At 39.0% G+C, this 20,815-nt stretch overlaps 1 protein-coding gene across 2 annotated transcripts in view; it reads left to right on the top strand.

The window, feature by feature from the left end:
- NYAP2 (neuronal tyrosine-phosphorylated phosphoinositide-3-kinase adaptor 2) overlaps positions 1 to 20,815 on the top strand; it is a 295,147-nt gene that overhangs the window by 232,169 nt on the left and 42,163 nt on the right. Inside the window, exon 6 of one of the 2 annotated variants that reach the window (XM_015111043.3) lies at positions 15,114 to 15,217. In XM_015111043.3, coding sequence (XP_014966529.1) covers positions 15,114 to 15,217 — 104 coding nt within the window. 2 annotated transcript variants of the gene reach the window in all.

Raw genomic sequence — 20,815 nt, forward strand, 5'->3', positions numbered from 1 at the left:
GAGAGAGACAGAGACAGAGACACAGAGAGAGAGAGAGAGAGAGAGAGAGACAGAGAGAGAGAGAGAGAGAGAGAGATGTGTCCATCCCAATAGAAGAGGGGTGAGAAGTGTCTCCCCCAGTGGAAAGTCAAATAAGATACTTAAATGGAACCACTCAGAAAACTTGATATTGTTTCTAACAGTTTGAGGGACAGGGTGGAAGGAAAAAGCACAAGACTGGGTGAACGGTCTATGACCGCAGAGAAAGTTACTTAGCGAGTAACTGTTTGGCCGCTGATGGTGGGTTAAAGATGTGTATAAAGTGTGTTTTCTATGGATCAGATTTGGTCCTGGAGAGGAACCTTGGAGGTGGCCTAGATCATGAGAGTGCCCGGGGCAGCCAGGACTCTCAGGACGTGTTTCAAGGTGCCCTACAGGATATCCAGTTACCCCTGAAAGACATAGAGTGAACAACCATGACGTCTCCAGGTGAGAGATGGCCAACCAATCCGAGGAGTCCTTCAGGAACCCTGGAAAGCACCCCGAGAAGACAGAGCTTCAGTGTCAAACACCTTCCCCAGCGAGATGGGGAGAGATGCTAGCCCGTGCCAGGCCCTTGAAGAGCCTTTCCTTCCCCCATCTCTCCTGGTCTCTCCCGTTTCTGCCCAGATGAGAGCAGGCATTGTGGGGACCAAGTTGGGAACAGAGATGGAAGAAGAGGAGAGGAGGCCGAGACAGAGGCCATCTCTTCTGTTTGCCAGGAGGTGTCCGGAAGTGGGCCAAGGGAGAAGTGTTTCCTTGAGATAATGTTCATAGTTTTGATTAATATAAGTAACTGGGCACTTAAACTATTACTTCAATAAGACTTTTTGTAACTTAAAGAAACTGAAAGATTTTTAATCATCAAAGTGAAAAATAAAAGTCCTGGGACTCAGTAGGGAGTTTCTCTAAAGCACAAGAAAGACCTTCGCTCCCCTAGAACAGGTTGGTACAGCTCTGGCTTCCGGGGAGAGAAAAATAAAACAGTTTTCTGATGCATGTAAGATCCTGTATGTTCAAACAAACAGTTAAATTGACAAGTTTAAAGAGAACAGACTCGGGTATAATTTTTTAAAATTGCTTTAATATTATAGCAGATTATATGTAACCTGAGTTGTGGAATTTAAGTTTATTACCTTTGTGGGTTATCTGTGACCTGTTTAAAAGAATGCCTTATTTTTATTATCCCAAAACTTTTAAAATGCCTTTATATGTACTTTCTCATTTGTCCTTCACAAAAACCTGTGCATAAGTGGGCTGGTATTATCTGACATTTTTTTCTTTTTCTTTTTTTTTTTTTTGGTGATAAAACTGAGGCTCAAGAGAAATCAAGTCAATTGCCCAGATTCACTGATAAGTAGTAGACTCAAATAAGGAAATGAACTTTGGGTTTCTGACTCCTACTACAGCTCTCTTCCCATGATTTAATTAGGCTGGGTTTCTCTATTTCCACCTCCGTGCTCCCAGGTTTATTCATTTATTCACATTCACTTATTCATTCTTTCATTTATTCATCTATTTTATTCAATATAAAATTACCAACCATTGGGTACATGCCAGTGAGAGAGACAGCCATTACAGTAATGACAAAAGTTTAAAACTGTAATTACAATCGGTGATGAAAGGAGAGTGACAGGGCGCTTCCTTTAGAGTGTGTTTCAAGGCATCCTAATAACCTGGGGCCTGAGCTCTCAAGGTGAATTAGGAGGAAGAGCAATCAAGGAAGAGGACGTAGGAGATGCCAGAACCCTGTGACGCCATGACCCACATAATTGAGGAGCTAAAAGGAGGAGAGAGAAGAAGCTGAGAACCTGACAAGGGTGAGGGTGAGCCAGTCACATCCATGACTTGGGTCTTACCTGAAAATGACAGGAAGCCATTTATGGATTTTTAACTCAGAGCTTATGTAATCACATATACAGAGACAGCTAATTTATGATCATCCTAAACCAAGGGAAACCGATTTATGAAGATCAACATGAACAGGCTGCCCCAAATAACCTACCTTATAAATCCGAAGGAGAACTGTTATCTCTGCTCTCGAATGAGATTTCACCTTTCCTACAGCTCATTGAGAGGTGTTTTTAACTGATTGTTGGTATCTATAAAAATTAATTATTGAGAACCTGAGCAGCCGTGTTACACATGTGTTTTTGTTGTTTTTTCAAACATCAGCAACATTGTGTATGCTTGTCTTTCTTTGGTCCAGTCGTTTACTCACTCTTGTGAGAACACTATGAGGTGACGAAAGGATGACCCCTGCCTTCAAGAAGCTTATTTGTGCCTATGATCTCAGTTGATTTTATACAGCAAGGGGTCCTTAGTGCCTCTGATTCCATAAAACAGGGAACTAGTCCAAGTCTTTGCTGTTTAGCATTTTGTAACATTTCATCAAACTCTTTGTGTTCTTGTTCTCATTTTTTTTTTCGAGGAAGGTAGTTAGCTAAAGTTACGGGACCAGCCTAGAGTCAAGGAATTTGCTGATATTAACTGATGTGTGTGTACATATATAAAGCCATGAGGCTACTTACGGGTTTTAAACATAAGTTTCATATGACTAGATTTGCACAGTCAGCTAATTACCTATTACCATATTTTATATATGCATTATATTCATACACACACATATTTCCCCTTTAACTTGGTTTCTGCTAAACACATGCATAGAATATGATACTGTATACTGTATAGATACCATAGATACCCTGAACACTGCTAGAAAAAAATACAACTTGATAGTAATTTCGTTCTCAATAGAGAAATTCTGAATTCCAACTATTCTCTGATTCTTTTGGGGAAAATAATTAGGTAGAAACCATTCAGATAATGCGGAAAGTGCCTTTCCTTGCCTTGCCTCTCAATACAAGATTAATTCTGCTTGAGAACCACGATGACAGTGTGCTGGCTCCAGTTTTGACTGTAGCATCAGTGACTGGTGTCTGTCACTGCAGGGCGGTGGCTCCACCCTGTGCCGTCTCCTGGTGGAGTCCGCCCTGACATTGCTCCTAGACTGCAGCTGTTGGCTTCCTTTGGAAAGGCCCTGTGGAGATGCTGCAGCAACAGTGTTCACAAAGAATGCCCTTTCTGTTGCTGTGAAAAGCCACAAAAGACATAAAATAGAAGACTCTGTCTGACTTATGCTAGGCATTTACAGAGACTAGTCTGGAAGTTTTGTAATCGGCCCAGAATAGGTAATAAATAATATGTTTATTGCCATCTACTGTCCAACATAGGAACTGCAATCCCTCAAACACACACACACACACACACACACACACACACACACACACACACACACACTTTTTTTTTTTTTCTTGGTTATGAAGCACTCAGTTGAAAACTGGTCAATGCAGCCTGGGCACGGTGGCTCATGTCTGTAATCCCAGCACTTTGGGAGGCCAAGGTGGGCGGATCACAAGGTCAGGAGTTCAAGACCAGCGTGGCCAACATGGTGAAACCCTGTCTCTATTAAAAATACAAAAACTAACTGGGCACATGCCTGTAATCCCAGCTACTTGGGAGGCTGAGACAGGAGAATTGCTTGAACCAGGACCCGGGAGGCAGAGGTTGCAGTGAGCCGAGATAGCGCCGCTGGACTCCTCCAGCCTGGGCTACAGAGCGAAACTCCATCTCAAAAAATAAAAAAGAGAAAACTGATCAATGTATTTTAGTTTTTTTTTCCTGGAAACATGGGGAAGGTGAAGAGATGGAGAAACATGGCTTTTTATCCATGTGAAACATACAAATCCTCTTTTAGAGTGGCCTCATTCTTTAAAATATTTTTTAGAATAATTCAGTCAATAAATGCTTAATGAGTCCTTATTAAGGATCAGTTATCATGTTACTCAGGGAAATAGTCTGAGGAAAGAGACATGGTTCCTGCTTTCAAAGAGCATGGAGTTTAGTAGAGGAGGAAAGGGAAGGAAGGACCAAGTGTACCAGGTGGAGTGAAGTAGCACGATTAAAATCTTACAGTAAGAGAAAGCAGGGAGCTTAGGATAACCTGATGCAGTGTGCTGGGGGCAAGACTACTGATGAGGCTGGTTGTATAAACTAAGCTGTGTGTACCAGTGTGAGGAAGTGGTGTGTAATTTATTATAAGCAGGGAAGCTAAAAGATCAGATTGACCCCCGAGTAATAAAAACCACTAACATTTCTTGCGATTTTAGTACATGCTTTTTGCCATGGAAAAACCTTAACATTTATTATCTAATTTAATTCTTACAGCAATCCTGTGAACTAGGTACCATTATTTCTCCCCTTTTATCTGTGAACAAACAAGTGTAGAAAGGTCAAGCAAATTTCTCCTGGTCGTTCAGCTAGGAGGTGATGAGAGTTTAGCAGACCTTGTGAAAAGATATACCTCTTTCTCAAAAGCTCCAGCAGAAGTATGAAAGCCACTCTCATTGACTGACTTGGGTCACATGTCCATCCCTGTACCAGTCAATGAGACCAAGGGGATAGAATGATTGATTGGACAGACTTGAGTCATGTGACCAATTCTAGAGCTAGAGTTGAAGTCAGCTCTTACTACAGAATCATAAGAACTAAGATAATTGGTGATCCTGTTCTCTGAAGAAAAATCAAATTACTATTGCAGAAAAAGAGGAAATGGATTTTAGACAGAGAAAAATGACAAATGACCATTATCCCTCATACATTTTTATTTTTAAATAAATTTTTATGGGTGTTTAAAAACTATTTACTACCAAAATTTTATCAACAGCATTAGAACATTTTAACAAATAGCAAACTTGAGTTATGCATAATTCTGTCAACATTGTTACTAGAAAACAAATACACAGACAAACAAAAACAAAAATGCTGACCAGAAAAGAGTAAAAGAAATAGCCCTTAATAAACTATCTCATGATTAATCAAGAGTAACTTTGAGGTCATTCAATTATTTTAACAAATTTCATTTACTAGATTCAAACAATCAATGAGTAGAACCTTGGAATTTGCTTCTTGTTATAGATGATAAAAAATCCCCTGAGAGTTTGTATAACTTCCCTCAGGTCTCATGGGCAGAAAACAGTGTTTCTTGGATTTTGCCATAGAGATTTTTCCAGGAAAGCATTTCCTAACTGGTGGTTCCCAAATCCCTTGAAATTTTCAAAGGATTTCCCATGTTCCTTGTGCTTAAACATGACATTTTCCTATGTTTTGTTGATTTAAAATACGCAACTGGCAAATTAATTGTATAAAAAGTTACCTTTTTAATAGAGCTCTTTGGGGACAGACTGTGTAAAGCAACGATTCTCAAACTCTGGCCTCAGGACACCTTTTGTTCTTAAAATTACTGAGGGCCCCAAAGACTTTCCTTTATAAGAAAAGAAGTATAATAATATCTATCATATTACAAATTAAAATTGGAAACTTAAAATATTATCTAATAATTAAAAATTTAAAAAGAAACCCATAGTATATTAACATAAATAACATTTTTTCTCAAAAAAAAAAAACCTGTATTTTCTAAAACTATAACAAATGGTGAACAGGTTGAATTCATTTTACATTTGCGAGAGTCTTTTTAATGTCTGATTCAAGAGAACGTAGATAGCATTTTTTATCTTTTTTGGATTCAATCTATTGTAATATTTTGCTTTGGTTAAATATATCATAAAAATCTGTCCTCATACAGATGTGTAGTTGAAAAGGGAGAAATACTTAAATAGCTTGTTTATATAATTGTGGATATTCTTTTTTAATACCATTCCAGAACTAAATGAATAGTAATTTCTTAAAGGTTAGTGGCAATGTTAGCTGTATATCAATAAACTCACCATGCTGTCTTACATTTAAATCTATTGCTCTATCTTGAACTGTAAAATGCAGTGTTTTACCCCTCATGATTTATAACATCGTGCATTTAGAAAATAGCAGTTCATTAAGTCATATGGATCTTCCATGTGTTGACACATTTTGTTATAAAAATCAATATATCACATGTGTTAATATCACTAGTGATCTCATAAAACCAGCCTTTAAGTATTAGGATAATCTCAAGCTCACAGTAATGGGTAAAAACTTTTTCAAATTTTTAATTTTTGCTTGAAAGCTCAAATTTATTATTGTCGACAGATGCTGTCAGTTGCCTTCTTTGAAGAAATAGACTCACTCCATTCATTTTCCAAAAAAAAAAATCTACCAAATATCCAAGTCTATTTGTTAGTAGGAAGCAAATACTTACTAGTATAGTTTAGTGCCGCTCCTTTGATGTGTGAAAGTGGCAGCCAACTTATCCATTGCTTTGAGATTTTCAGTGTATTTGTCAATACAGTAAAAAAGCAAATAACATCTTAATATTTTTATGAAACAGTTTTGACCTTATGCTCTGTCCCCCAAAGCATCTTAGAGACCCCCAGAACTTCTGCTATAAAGTGAACAAGCATAACCACTACTGGAGATCAGGTTGAAGTTCTCTGCCATGGAGGATTTGAGTGGGTACAGTCTTAGATTAGGCTTATTCATAGCCAGACATTGCTTAGTTTATATCTATAATTGTCAGTTGGCTCAAGGCAAAAGTATAAGGAACATGGCCATTGTAATAGAACATAGTAATGAGGACCATCAATGTTATAACTGGTCACACTTTCTCTCAAAATGTTTGCTCTTTAATAAAGTACAAAATTCAATGGTATAAAGAGGAAATACCATTAGTATTATATCCAGTTTTGATTTTCACCTATTAAGAGTAAAGACTTGCCACATCACAAGGTGGGTTATCTGCAAAATGTAACCTTGGCATTTCCTTTTTATGATTTTATTACTTAGAAGCAAAATATAATGTATTTTTAAATAGGTCAAGTGATTCTTGTCATGCATTCATTTATAACATCAGGTGACAAAATGATTTTGTTTGTTTGTATATTGTATTTTTGATGCCATAGAACAAAGTGAAATGTCTGTCTTCATGGGAATATGTATTTGATCCTTTACAACTATGATACGACTTTTTGAGTTTATATTGAAGCTGATGGATTTTCCTTACATAATGATTTTTAAAATAATTAAGGAGCATGATTGACCTGTTAAATGGAAATTATGTTGTTTTTTCATATATACTTTAATTCACTTTTAATGTGAAAAAAGTATTATTTGAAAATAAAAGCACATTTTCATATTCAGCTAAAGTGATGAATATCCCAAGGTGTTTTAGAAATTATATATTATTATGAAAGAGGCTGTCAAATAAAAAAATGTTAATGCTTCACTACACTATGTTGTCTTGGATGAAACCAGCTATGCATTGCAGTATCTTGAGCATCCCTATGTTTTGTGTACTATGATTTATATGCTCTGTACGTAAAAGATGGAAGACAAGGAATGTAATTGGTACATTGGATCATGAGCTGCCACCACATTGCCACCTTACTTTTCTCTGGGTTTCAGGTCTTCAGCAGAATTCTAGTGTTCCCAAAAAGAGATATCAATTATTCCAAAATCAATAGTTTTACTATTCAACCCTTCTGTCCTAAATAACACTAGGACCTCAGTCCATGGCTACAGGATCCCAGGCATCATTCACAGCTATGCAAATCTCAGCTGTCTTCCCAGAGGAAAACTCCTTGAAAAGCTGAGGGGTGGGGATGGGGGAGGAGAGAGAGAGAGAGAGAGAGAGAGAGAGAGAGAGCGAGCGAGAGAGAAGCTACTCCCAAGATAGATTCTTGCATCCTGTTTTCTTTCTTTTCTCCACGGTCACAAAATGATCATGGCAGTTATCAGATTAGTTTTATCTTTTCATCTCCATAGTCACTATGCCCAGGTCTACCACCTTTTCAGAGATCTATAAAATACTTAATATTTTTTAAAAATCATAGCACCAAAATTCCAAAACTGCCACATTCACATTGTTTAAATCAGTAAAAAAGTGTGACATAGTTCAACGTAATTGTTAAATTTAGTATTAAAGCAATTCCATTCAATTTTGAAATAATCTCTAGACTACATTGTCAAATCCTGTAAGGATTCCTGAGTGTGCACAATTACTGTTTAGAAGTCATAGCCAATCATAATTAATTGGATTATTCACAGTCTAACAATTTCAAAAAAAATAAAAATTCAAATTATATTCAGGAAAAAAATTACGTTTAGTGTAGGACACAAGGGCATCTTACTATGTTCACCTTGATGTGTGATGGGAGCCTCAAACGAAGTGTTCAGAATGCTGGAAAATTTTAATACAGTCCTGGCAAAACTGCCCCTTTGGATTCAGGTGTCAGTTTATCTCAAATAGCACATGTGTTTTTTTAAAACAAAACAAAACAAAACAAAACTCTTTTCCAGAAATTACAGTTTGCAATGGGCATATGTTGGCATATTAAATAAATAAATAAATTTTTAAAAGCCACTCTGTGACTTCTATGTAACCCAAATCATTGATTAGAAACTTTCAGCATTATTAGCTACTTGGGGGAATCATTATGTCTTTGCTAGTACAGCAAAAATGTTATGTATTGAAAAAAAATGGAAAAAACATGTGTCCTCAGAATTTGACTGATTTTATTTCTTTAATGCTAGATGAAATTGTTCTTTCGTGTATGAAAATACACCAATCTTATATGGTTATGCAAATACAGTGGTTGAGAATGGTCATTTATCTTTTTTTCTGGAAACAAATAGAACTCCAATACTCACAGTAATAGCAGCAGACGCTGTGGAGATGATCCTATAACAATACTAATGACATAATACTGAACAAAAATTCAATTTTCCTTAAGGGAAAGATGACAAATGATTATCTTAAAAAAAAAGAGCAATGAAAGTTTATATCTATTAAGAATAAAAAGAAAGGCCAGGCACGATTGCTCATGCCTGTAATCCCAACACTTTGGGAGGCCGAGGTGGGCAGATCACCTGAGGTCAGGGGTTTGAGACCAGCTTGGCTAACGTGATGAAACCTTGTCTCTACTAAAAATACAGAAGATTAGCTGGCCATGGTGGCAAGCACCTGTAGTCCCAGCTTCTCTGGAGGCTGAGGCAAGAGAATTGCTTGAACCCAGAAGGCGGAGGTTGCAGTGAGCTGCGATCACATCACTGCACTCCAGCCTGGGTGGGAAACAAAACAAAACAAAACAAAAACTGTGGTCCTCCCTTCCTCTCTCCTTCTCTCCTTCCTTCCGTCCTTTCCCTTCTTTTTTCTTCCGTCTTTTTTCTTCCTTTTCCTTCCTTTCTGTTTCCCTCCTCCAGCTCCTCTCTCTCTCTCTCTCTCTCTGAATCAACCTCTTTCTCATTTTTTTCTCATTCTCTTTACACTTGATCTTCACTAAAATGCACAAGTGAGTCAACTTTTACTTCTAGGATGATACTAGAAGAGTTCTCAAAGGAAAATTTTCCTTGGACATAGGAAGAACAAGTGCCTTCTAGTTAATAATTAATCTCTCAATTGTGTGAATTTTCCTTGGGGTAGGAAAGCTCTGTCTTAGATCTCTTTGCAGGCATGTGCCCATTGTTTGTAGACCCCAAAATTCTTGGCCATTATCTGTCAAAATTCCAGATCAAAACTTATTGTTTCCAGGGTCATGGCTCCTTAGCCTCACTGTTCAAGTCTCAAAGAGCATTGCATTTCCAAAGGTAGGTGAGCCAAACATTGCACTTTGATGTTACAGGCCTAAAGGGTCTCTGAGAGGCTTGATTATAATTCGAATCTTTTCTAGAATTTTCAAGATTGTTTCAGATAATTCTTTTGGTCAAAGATAGGTGAGCTGAACAATTGGACTTTGATGTCACAGGCCTAAAGGATCTCTGAAAGGCTTGGTTATAATTAGAATCTTTTCTAGAATTTTCATGATTGCTTCAGATAATTCTTTTGGCCAAAGAAACCTTGGTGGATGCAACCTCGTAAGGATTTGTTTCATCATCCCTGTCTCAGAAACACCATAGGAAATTCCAAATATATTTAGGTTAAGAATCATGTGAAACTGAAAGAAGGGCCAAAATAAGTGAGATAAACAAAAATCTCACCATTTAAAAAATGTTCCTGCTGGCTGGGCACAGTGGCTCATGCCTGTAATCCTAGCACTTTGGGATGCCAAGGCGGGTAGATGACCTGGGGTCGGGAGTTCCAGACCAGCCTGACCAACATGGAGAAAACCTCTCTCTACTAAAAATACAAAATTATCCAGGCGTGGTGACGCCTGCCTGTAATCCCAGCTACTCAGGAGGCTGAGACAGGAGAATCGCTTGAACCTGGGAGGCAGAGGTTGTGGTGGGCCAAGATTGTGCCTTTGCACTCCAGCCTGGGCAACAAGAGCAGAACTCCATCTCAAAAAACAAACAAACAAAAAACCAAACGTGCCATGAGATACCATTAAGCAGCAGTGTTATGGAGTGTGTGTGTGTGTGTATCTGCCTGTGTATGTGTGTGTACATTATGAATATATGGTAATGATCCTCATCTGTCGCTGCATGTGGAGTCATATTCTATGCTGGGATCGAACATTAGACCACTGGGTGACCTGACTCTAGAACTAGCCCACACAGGGTGCTTCGCTAGTAGTTTGATTTGCCATGTTCAGTGGGTGGTTAGTGGTTTATATTGCAGTGCCTAAGGAGACTTGATGAACCTAGACATGATCTGGACTGGCATGCTATGGGGGTAAAGCAAGATGTTTCCAGGTCAGGGTGAAATTGGGAGTTTGCTTGAATTTTGGTGAGGCATAGTCTGTGCATTGGAGATAATGTTGTCTACAATGGAAACAGGTTAAGTTGGTCTGACCAGAAACCCACAAAAGGGGAAATTAATCTTTAGGTACCTTAGGTGATATATAAGCCTTTTATCTGGTTAGATAATCTTTTTTCATCAGATGATAATATCTTCAACATAAACTGGAAAAAATCTCTATAGCAAATAATTCTTATTCTCATCCTTTTCTAGGAAAAAAAATACTGAATTTTCTCATTCCGTGTGACCACATGTGGTAAGCTAGTCATGGCATGTATGGAAATATTGGCTTATTATGGAAACATGTCAACCAGGGTTCTGATGGATGCTTTCCTTATTGTTTTATATAATGAAGGATGATTCCTTAAGGTATGCAAGGATTGAGGCATCCTGGGAAATGAGGTTAATTTTTAAGTTACCAGGATATTATATCTATGTCATCATATGATACACTTGTGTTTAAACAGCCTCAGAGAGAATCCAGTGGTATTTTCAAGAGTGGGTGGGCAGACATTAAACACCTGCACAAAATCAAGGGAGAATTTTCAAATGCCATACCTCCTCTGTAGGAGCCCAGAGGGTCACATCCCCTCTAACTGGAATCACTGCCTTAATAAGTAGGGGAGAGAGGCTTGAAACTAGGTCTTATAACATATTCTTTGTTACATCATGACCTCCTTGCTTTGAGGAGTTGCAGTCACCTTTACTAGGTTAATCTGAGTATCTTCAGTGAAAGAATAATACATAGTAATAGCATGTTTACTAGGTGGTTCCCACCAGCAAAAATGCCGAAAACCACAGCAAGCAGTGCAAATGCTATCTAAGTGATAAGGCAGTTCAGAAGAGAGAGAGAAGAAAACAAGACCACAGGATGCTTTATAATAAAAGTACACTTTGAAGCAGGTCTTAGAAAATGGTAAGATATGGTTTGATTGAAGTCCATGCTTGGCAACAACTTGAGGTGAAAGATGGAAGAATCAAAAGTGGATACCAAGAGGGTAGACCAAATTTTATATATATGTATATGTGTGTGTGTGTGTGTGTGTGTATGTGTGTATGTATATATATATAAGATTTATTTTTTTTGAGATGGAGTTTTGCTCTTGTTGCCCAGGACGGAATGCAATGGCATGGTTTTGGTTCAGTGCAACCTCCGCCTCCTGGGTTCAAGTGATTCTCCTGCCTCAACCTCCTGAGTAGCTGGGATTACCAGCATCCACCACCACACCCAGCTAATTTTTGTATTTTTAGTAGAGACAGAGTTTTACCATGTTGGCTAGCCTTGTCTCGAACTCCTGACCTCAGGTGATCTGCCCGCCTTGGCCTCCCAAAGTGCTGGGATTACAGGTATGAGTCACTGCACTGGGCACAAATCGTATATATTTTAGGAAGCAAGAAGCAGTGGAAAATAGAGTGGACCCAATCAGGTGGAGCCAGGTCACAGAGGACCTCTGGGAATTAGGCAATTGAACGTTTTTTAACAAGATGAGCGGCCTATGGTAATCTAGGAAACACAGTCTGCATCGTGTCCAAGTCAGATTTGAGCAGAGAGATTATGGGGAGGTTTCTGAGATGAGTTGAGGTAACTACAGGAGCCATGGCAAGGAGGAAAAAAAAGCAAATTCCAACAGGATTAAATTTACAGAGAGAGGAAAAGAAAGCTCTGAACTGAAAAAGGACAAGATCTGGACCCTAAGCCTTTAGGAAAATGGAGGTGATGTTTTTACTATACATAGGAAAAGTAGAAGGAAGATCCAAGATATTGAGAAGAAGCTGGAACTTGGTTTGCATCCTGAGACAATGAAGACAGCCTAGTGACCAGGAAGCACAGGGGCTCAAAATCAAACAGGAGCATGGGAAGGGGACAGAGCTATGGAAACCTACATGTGACTCCAAGGGAAAATACTATATTTGAAACCATGAGAATGTTGATATTCTTAAGAGAGAAGGTGCGGAGGAAAAAGGCCAAGCAAGGCACAAGTTGGTAAAGCTAAAAGGACATGACACTGGGTTGAGAGTGAGGTGAAGGAATGCATATCACAGATGGAAAGGGAGTCATTTTCCAGAAAGAGAATGTGGTCGACTTGATTAAAAGTAGAAGGAGGAATAGAGGTAAGGGTCACCATGCACATACATGTGCAAGTGCATGTGTACGTGTGTGTGTGTAGGGGATGAGAGCCAGCATTCACTAAAAGCACTTGTTATGTGTCTGGTGTTTTTCTATGAATTTTGCATGTAATTCTTTATCTGTTTACTTAGCACTAGTTCAACTCTTCTCCACTAACCTGGAAACCAGGACATTTCACTATTACTCTTTCCTTATAATATGCAAGCAATAAATTCTGAAATGCTTTTGACTCTGGATCAGTCAGAAAGTAAGTCTGTGGATCTAGTATCCTTCCCACTTCAGATTTTGCTGCCCATTCAGTCCTGTCGGCAGGTGTTAATTACTGCAGCTTCTTCAGGGTCTCTCCTTGCCCTGCTCCCCAGAACACAGTGGATACTCTGATAAATGATACCACGGCACTCTCTACTTCTTCCTTCTAACATATTTCCTAATTTTCAGCAAATGATTTTAGATTTAATGTCTCTCCCCTGAGAATACACAAACGTCATTAGAATATGGAGTCTCCAACTCCTGGGCTCAAGTGATCCACCCGCATCAGCCCCACAAAGTGTTGAGATTATAGACGTAAGCCATCGTGACCGGCCCATCATTTATTGTTTAATGCCTATGTTTACTGCATAGACTGTGCACTCCCTATTGCATATTGCAGATTGCACTATTGCCATAAGGTAATACTGGGATTTTGGTCACTACTCTCTGGCAAGTTCCTGGCACATAGTAGGCATAGAATATATAGATGACGAATGTTGAGTAAGTGACTAAATTCATTTTATTTGAGAAGAACTAAAACTTAAATAATGAAAACAATTGTCTAAGATCATACACCTAGCAGAGTCAGATTCAAAATTAGCTCTAAGTCCAAACCTTGTTTATTGTCTTTTATTGTTTTCCTCTAAATCAGAAGTACAGAGAAAATACTATTTGATTTGCCAAGAAAGAAAACTATTAGTTCCCTTAGGAGAATAATTTTAATAGGTGAAGCACTGTTGAATAGGTGGAAACAGGACTGAGAGAGGAAAGGTGCATATGGGTGAGAGTGTATGAGTCTGTGTGTAAGTAGGCGTAAGCTTACTCATTCTGTGTGTCTGCATGTTGTGTCTGAGAGGGGTTGGGAGTGGAGGAGTGGAAGGCAATTGATGGAAACTGAAGTTGGCAGTGAACCATTCATGCAATGCAGATATAGTCAATGCTTTTCTCTGAAGTGCGATTCATATAGAAATGGCATAAGGATAGTGCACCTCCCCAGCGTGAGCAACACATTTTCTTTTCTTCCAACAGAATTGAGCACATTCTGGTTCTCTGGCACCTGTGTCAGTTCTCAGTACCATAGTTATGTCATATCATTTAAAACGAGTTGTTCGATGAGTTTAATTTTTAGGTCAAGTTTATAAAGAAAGACTTTTTGAAAAGCACCTGTTTATTTATTAGGCAAAGACAGAACTTAGAGAACCTTAGGTTTCTAATTTGTAAGTTGAGGGTATTGAAGCTGGAATGCACTAAGCACTTAAAAACCAGCAGCTCACATTGAAGTTTGTGATAAAATACAAATGTCCATTTTTCTTTCTATGACTTCTTTTTCCTTTATCAAATATCTTCAAATATGACTTTAAATTCATCATCTCTACCTCCCATATATCCTGTAATTTCTGGATGAAGGGAACTCTTTCAGTCCTCAAATTGTAACCTCTAAAGCATCCTGTCAGTGGCCTAGGCAGCTAATTTGGGCTCCTCAAATTAGATAAGAGGTAGGAGAAAGCTTTTTAAGTTGGAAAAATAATATTATGAAAGATAGCAAAAGTCTTGGAAGACAGTTATAAAATTTAATGCAAATCAAGATAAGTTGAAGAAATGTTACATTGAAAACATGATGACAGCATTCATGGAAGGAAGGAAAGCAGAACATTTGGAGAAGGGAGATAAGACATTTTAGGACACAGAAATCCTAGGGACCAAAGCTAAAAGTGAACACTCAAAATAGTCATGATACTTGCTTGTTCCCCTAATGGGTTGTTGTTGCTCCAGGGATGACTCCACAGAAACCAACCCTAAGTGGGGTAAAATGTGCAAGGGCACAAGGCCTGTGCTTCTGAGATTTGTTCCCCAGAAGCTGATCTGGGAATAAAGCTCCTTTTAGAGTCAACTGTTATGAAAGGGTTTTATCTCCCGCTAATGATTAGCAAACATAGGAGCATTTTGTATATTCCAAGAATAACTAACAAAACAAACTGGAAGACTGAAAAGCCACTTCATTATTTCAGATGTCAGTCAGCTAATATCGTGTCTTTTCCCCCTTGTTTCCAGAGCCTAAAGTAAGCTGCAAATTAGGCCGGTCTGCGTCGACGTCAGGTGTGCCTCCTCCATCAGTCGCTCCTCTCAGGCAAACCAGTGACCTGCAACAGAGCCAGGTACCATCATCGTTAGCCAATCGTGATTGACTTCCTGTGATGCAACTTGCCAAATGCTTCCCACCTCTGTCTGTCCTGTTGCTGTAGACAACTTTCTCATTTGCTTTTGTTTTTCTATGTGTGTATGGGTTGGGGGACGCGGGGGATGAGCTCTGGCAGTCTGTTTTCATTTGAAAAAGAATGTCTTTCTTTCTTGTGATTGGTGGTGAGACTTTCTTTGCTGTTTGTTACCAAATCGTTTTTGTCTCTGGTTTCCATCATTCTGTAATATAAATGTTGTAAACTTGTACTATACGTATTGGCTTAGTGGTTATTTTAAAAATCCTTTCTCTCTTTCATGTTTTGTGTACTTTTATATTGTCTCTGAAAATTTATCAATATTTGATAAATTTATCTACTTTGTTTTATGTAGATTTCTTTTTAAATGTTTTGTCCACAACACTTGCACAGATGTTGTCAATGAATCTGTACATATTTCTTAGCTCTTATCCTATTATACTGTAATGTTTCTGGTGGTTTTATTTTTATTTAGCTTGGAGCATGACTGTAAGACACTGTTGAATATTGATGTCCTTATGAATATTCATACCCCGATGCATTTGGATTGAGTATGGCAGCTAGTCTTTCTTCTTTCTTAGTCTATAGAGACAAATTGACTGGCCAGATAATCTAGATATTTAACAAAAACTACAGATTATTAATAAGGCAACCTTTAAATAAATGACTTTTCTCTCTTATACCGACAATATCAGAAATGTTCTCAGAAAGGGAATGTAAGTGCTCATGCATGGTAAATGAGATCTCAATTATCACTTGGAGAAATGAGACAAGAAATAAAGGCATACACTGAAATATCATTTAATACCTTACAGTATAATATATTGCTGTGATGTTTGTTTGGGTACGTGGTTGTGGATGCGGAATTAGTATGGGGAAAAAATCACTACACATAAATGTCCTATCTTTAGCTCACCCAATAGGAATTCAATACATTGACTTAATTTGTGAGGTTTAATTGTTGTTACTGTTAAGTATCATGGGTGTTAAGTAGGGTGGTGTCATTCTGGAGTGGTTTCTCTCTGCTTCCTAGCTTTAATCTTTGCATTCATGAAACTCCTCTGAAATAGTAACTTATAAAACACTGATGATACCTCCAAGGGAACTGCCCATTACTGCTGAGCAAATTATATATTCATCTATTATTTTAAATGTCAGGCTATTTTAAAAACATAACTAAGTAGAATAATTGCATTTTTCTCTAATGAGAGACATTGTGCCTCTTTGTATTTTTGTCTGACTTAAATATGCAAAAGAGTTGATTTATAAATATATGAGGTATCTGCAAATACAAGAAATGAGATGCTTCTCTCAAGGGTATCTCAAGTACCATTTAGAATTTCTTGTGTCTTAATTTAAAATGTAAATGCCTTTATATAAATGTTAAATGCCTTTATAACTAAATGTACCAACTCAAACACTTTTTGGATATAAAAGAAGTAGAAACAGTAAGACACTGAATAAAATAAATAAGCTAAACTGCCAACTTAGCTGATTAAAGCTGTTCCAAAAATATTGTACTTACCAACATTTAAAGCTTAAAATCATTGGGTACTGAAAGAAGATAAGTTTAGCTAATTGGCAGAGGATTGCACTAATACAATCAGGTTTTCGAGTTTATGACCCTTGCTAGTATATTATCTTCAATATCTCAGAGAGGTTTTGTATTATTTGTTTTGTTTTGCTTTTCTCCTAATTGTCTTTATAGCTGTTTCACCCTAAGCCCCTTCAAACTCTCAGTGAAAGCAGGTTCCTGGGATAGACTTCCAGAATAGAAACAAGGTATACCCTTTGTGCCTCTGCATTATCAACTCTTTGCTCACCTGATGGGAAGTTCTTCATTTTTCAAAATGTAGCAAGGGAGAAAGTCCAAGATGCCTTTATATGCTGTTGTTTCCTTACCTGCTGATAGAGATTCTGACACACAGTCAAATCATACATGGGCTATCAGAACTATAAATTAGAAGGCTGGCTTCTGGGTTTCTCCTCTGTGGCTTATGGCCAGTTGTAGTATACATGCATTCCTATACTCTAGAGATGAAGTGGTAAGCAGAGCTCATGTGAACATTGCTCTGAGCTCCTCTGACTTAGCATTCAACTTAGGTCAACAAATACTTATTGGCCAGGCACGGTGGCTCATGCCTATAATCCCAGCACTTTGGGAGGCAGAGGTGGGCGGATCACAAGGTCAGGAGATCGAGACCATCCTGGCTAACATGGTGAAACCCCATCTCTACTAAAAATACAAAAAATTAGCTGGGCATGGTGGCGGGTGCCTGTAGTCCCAGCTACTCAGGAGGCTCAGGCAGGAGAATGTGGTGAACCTGGGAGGCAGAGCTTGCAGTTAGCTGAGATCATGCCACTGCACTCCAGCCTGGGCGACAGAGCAAGACTCCATCTCAAAAAAAAAAAAAAAAATTAAAAATTAAAAGTCCTTTTCTCACCTAATTCCCATGCCCTCAACCATAGTCTTGACTAAGATGTCTCTTTTAATTACAACCAGGATGGCACTGCCCTGTGCTCAGGCATGTAAGACAATGGTGAAAAAACATGTAAAACTGTTGAATCTAACAGTGACTACTCATACCTAAACAAGGATAGGGAACACCTAGCATTATCAAACAAACAATCCCTCTGGTCACTTTTTAAACAGTTTTTACAACACCAAGACTCCTGGTAGTTATTAAAACCCAGAATTCTTAATAGGAGATTAGTAGACTTCTTACTAGGAAAATCACTGGAATCCACATGATCTATGAAAACAAACAAAAGGCCAGGTGCGGTGGCTCACACCTGTAATCCCAACACTTTGGGCGGCCGAGGCAGGTGGATCACCTGACGTTAGGAGTTTGAGACCAGTCTGGCCAATATGGTGAAACCCCATCTCTACTAAAAATACAAAAAATTAGTTGGACGTGGTGGCGCACACCTGTAATCGCAGCTACTTGGGAGGCTGAGGCAGGAGGATGGCTTGAACCTGGGAGGCAGAGGTTGCAGTGAGCTGAGATTGTGCCACTGCATTCCAGCCTGGGCAACAGAGTGAGACTCCATCTCAAAAAAATAAAATAAAAAATAAATAAAACAAACAAAATCAGTCACTCACCTCTAAATAATTCTAGTGATGCTTGTCTATGGAGGAATCTGACCTTACGAAGGCTGTGACATTCCAGCCACATTATGGGGCATTACCCTCCATACAGAAAGATCTGTGTTACTTCTCAGATTGTTGTTCTCATCCCATCTCTATTCAGTTTTCTTGGTCCTCGTTTGTCACTCACCGTTTTCATGTCATGGTTGGAGCTGTCTAAGAATTGTTGCAAGTGGAGTTAGGTAGAAGGGCTTGACATTACTCCAGCAGAGATTCACAGAGGTGACCAAAGTGACTGGTCCCCATTCTCCATGGACCTGGGGCCAATAGTGACAGCCCACCACCAGAGTTTGTGTATAAACAAAGGGGAAGGTATGTTTGCTTGCCTTTGCAATTAGTTTTAGCTTCAGGTAACTACAGCGGACACAAGATCTGTAGAAATGTATCATTGTATCTGACTGGAACTTCAAAATATGTAAGAGAAAATGGGAAACTCTGGAAAAAAGTGTGAGTTCTAAAGCATTTAGAGTTTGCCCGGAAAGACATATTATTCTCTGACACTCAGAGAGATAAAAATAAGGTTTTATTCTTTCTTAATTTGCTCCTGAGTAAATAGACTAGACGTGGGGCAATGAGGCACATTTTCTTGGAACTTCCTTATAATGCAGGCATGTTTCTGCGTTTACCGTCATAGAAATCTTTGGAAATCAGACTGAATTTTTGTGCCTACCATTAGAAAGTTAATTTATTTTCTTAGTAAATAAAGTCAAACTGCACAGGAGTCATGTATTAAACTTGGAGCACGTTACTTTCTCTTTTGTATCCTCTGTAATAGAGTAGAAAGCCGTGTACTCAGAAGAAAGAGATGTGAATGCTCTTAGACACAGCAGATGATGATGATGTTCATGATTCCTCCATCTCTGGCTGATCTCAGCCTCCTTCTTCAGTGGCCCCATTGGAGACAGTGCCATCTATACTCTTGCTGCACAGGGGATGCTATAGCAGCTGATGTACAGGCCATATCAAACCATGCTTTCCTGCAAGAATGGAGCAGCTAAGATGTGTCTCCAAACAGAACTGCAGCACTCCTTGGAAAAATGTTCCCAAGACATGTTTGAATTCGTTTTTCTAGGAAGGAAGGACGTGGGAGCCACAGCCTCCACTAACACACACACACACACACACACACACATACATACATACACACAAACCCAATCACACTCACATTCACTCACACACACATATTTTTTTTACTAGCAGATTCTCATGTCAAGGAATTACAAAGCTAAGAGTGACCCAAGTGTCGAACTGAAACCTCAACTTCTTCAGAGGCTTGTCACTCTAAACTGAATTATCTCTGATCATCCTTGATTTGGAGGAGGGAGGTAAGAAAAGGTCACCTGTAATTTCCTCTGGACACGCATTCCAAAGTTTGACAGACCAAATCTCTTTAGAAACCTACACAGAGTGCTTAGAAACCACGTAGGGCTTTGCCTCTGAAGCCATGATCTCTGTGGGTCCTGTGTGTGATGATACCTGTGTCCTCACCACCCAGGACAAAACTTGCCCAACCCAGTCCCTTCTGTATACTTAATAGCTGTTATCCAGGCGAGTAAGCACCGTTCCTTTCAACTTGCCCCTTCAGGATTACTTAGCAAATGCTTACTCCTTTTCATAGCAGCCCCCTGGCCTCTCACCAAGCTCCTAACATTCCCTTTGCTTGACGACCTTGCTGGAGAATGAGAGCCTGCCAGGGCCGCCTCTGGAGCAGAGGCGGGTTCTCTCTTTCCATGGGCTCTACAGGTGTGTCATTACACCAGCATTGGCCGGCATTCCTGGATAATGGAACATGTCAGGGGGTCCATAGCTTGATGCATATCTAGAGTGTATTTCTGAACATGCTCAGATGCCAGAATTGTTTTCTACAGACTTGAAAAAAGAAGATAGACAACCCAAAGATAGGGATGTGGGGTTAGTACATGTGAAGACTAGGGTGAAGGACTTAGGTGAATTTCTTTGCTAGGACTGTGCTTAGTTCAGAGGTCTTCCGCCAATGCCCAGCACAAAGTGGGGCCCTCAGTCATCATTTGTTGACTTACTCAGCATCTCTCTCTATAAACATCTTCCTGTATATATGCTTCAAAATTTTTTTTCTCAGTCTGATTTCGTTCCTGTTCTTCAGTCCTTAATATTTCCAAAGCAGGGTCTGTGAGTTCTGAGCTTTCATTGAACTTTCCAGATAGGACATTTGCACATGAAACATGCCTAGGAGCCTGGAGAGTGTGAGAAAGGCTAACAATAAGGGGAGGCAGGAGAGTAAGGCCTAGAGTGTGAAATCAGAAATCTAATTCTTTTTTTTTTTTTTTTTTTTCGGAGATGGAGTTTCACTCTTGTTGCCTAGGCTGGCATGTAATGGTGCGATCTCAGCTCATTGCAACCTCTGCCTCCAGGTT

The sequence above is a fragment of the Macaca mulatta genome, chromosome 12, assembly GCF_049350105.2.
Source record: "Macaca mulatta isolate MMU2019108-1 chromosome 12, T2T-MMU8v2.0, whole genome shotgun sequence".
Classification (NCBI taxonomy): Eukaryota; Metazoa; Chordata; class Mammalia; order Primates; family Cercopithecidae; genus Macaca; species Macaca mulatta.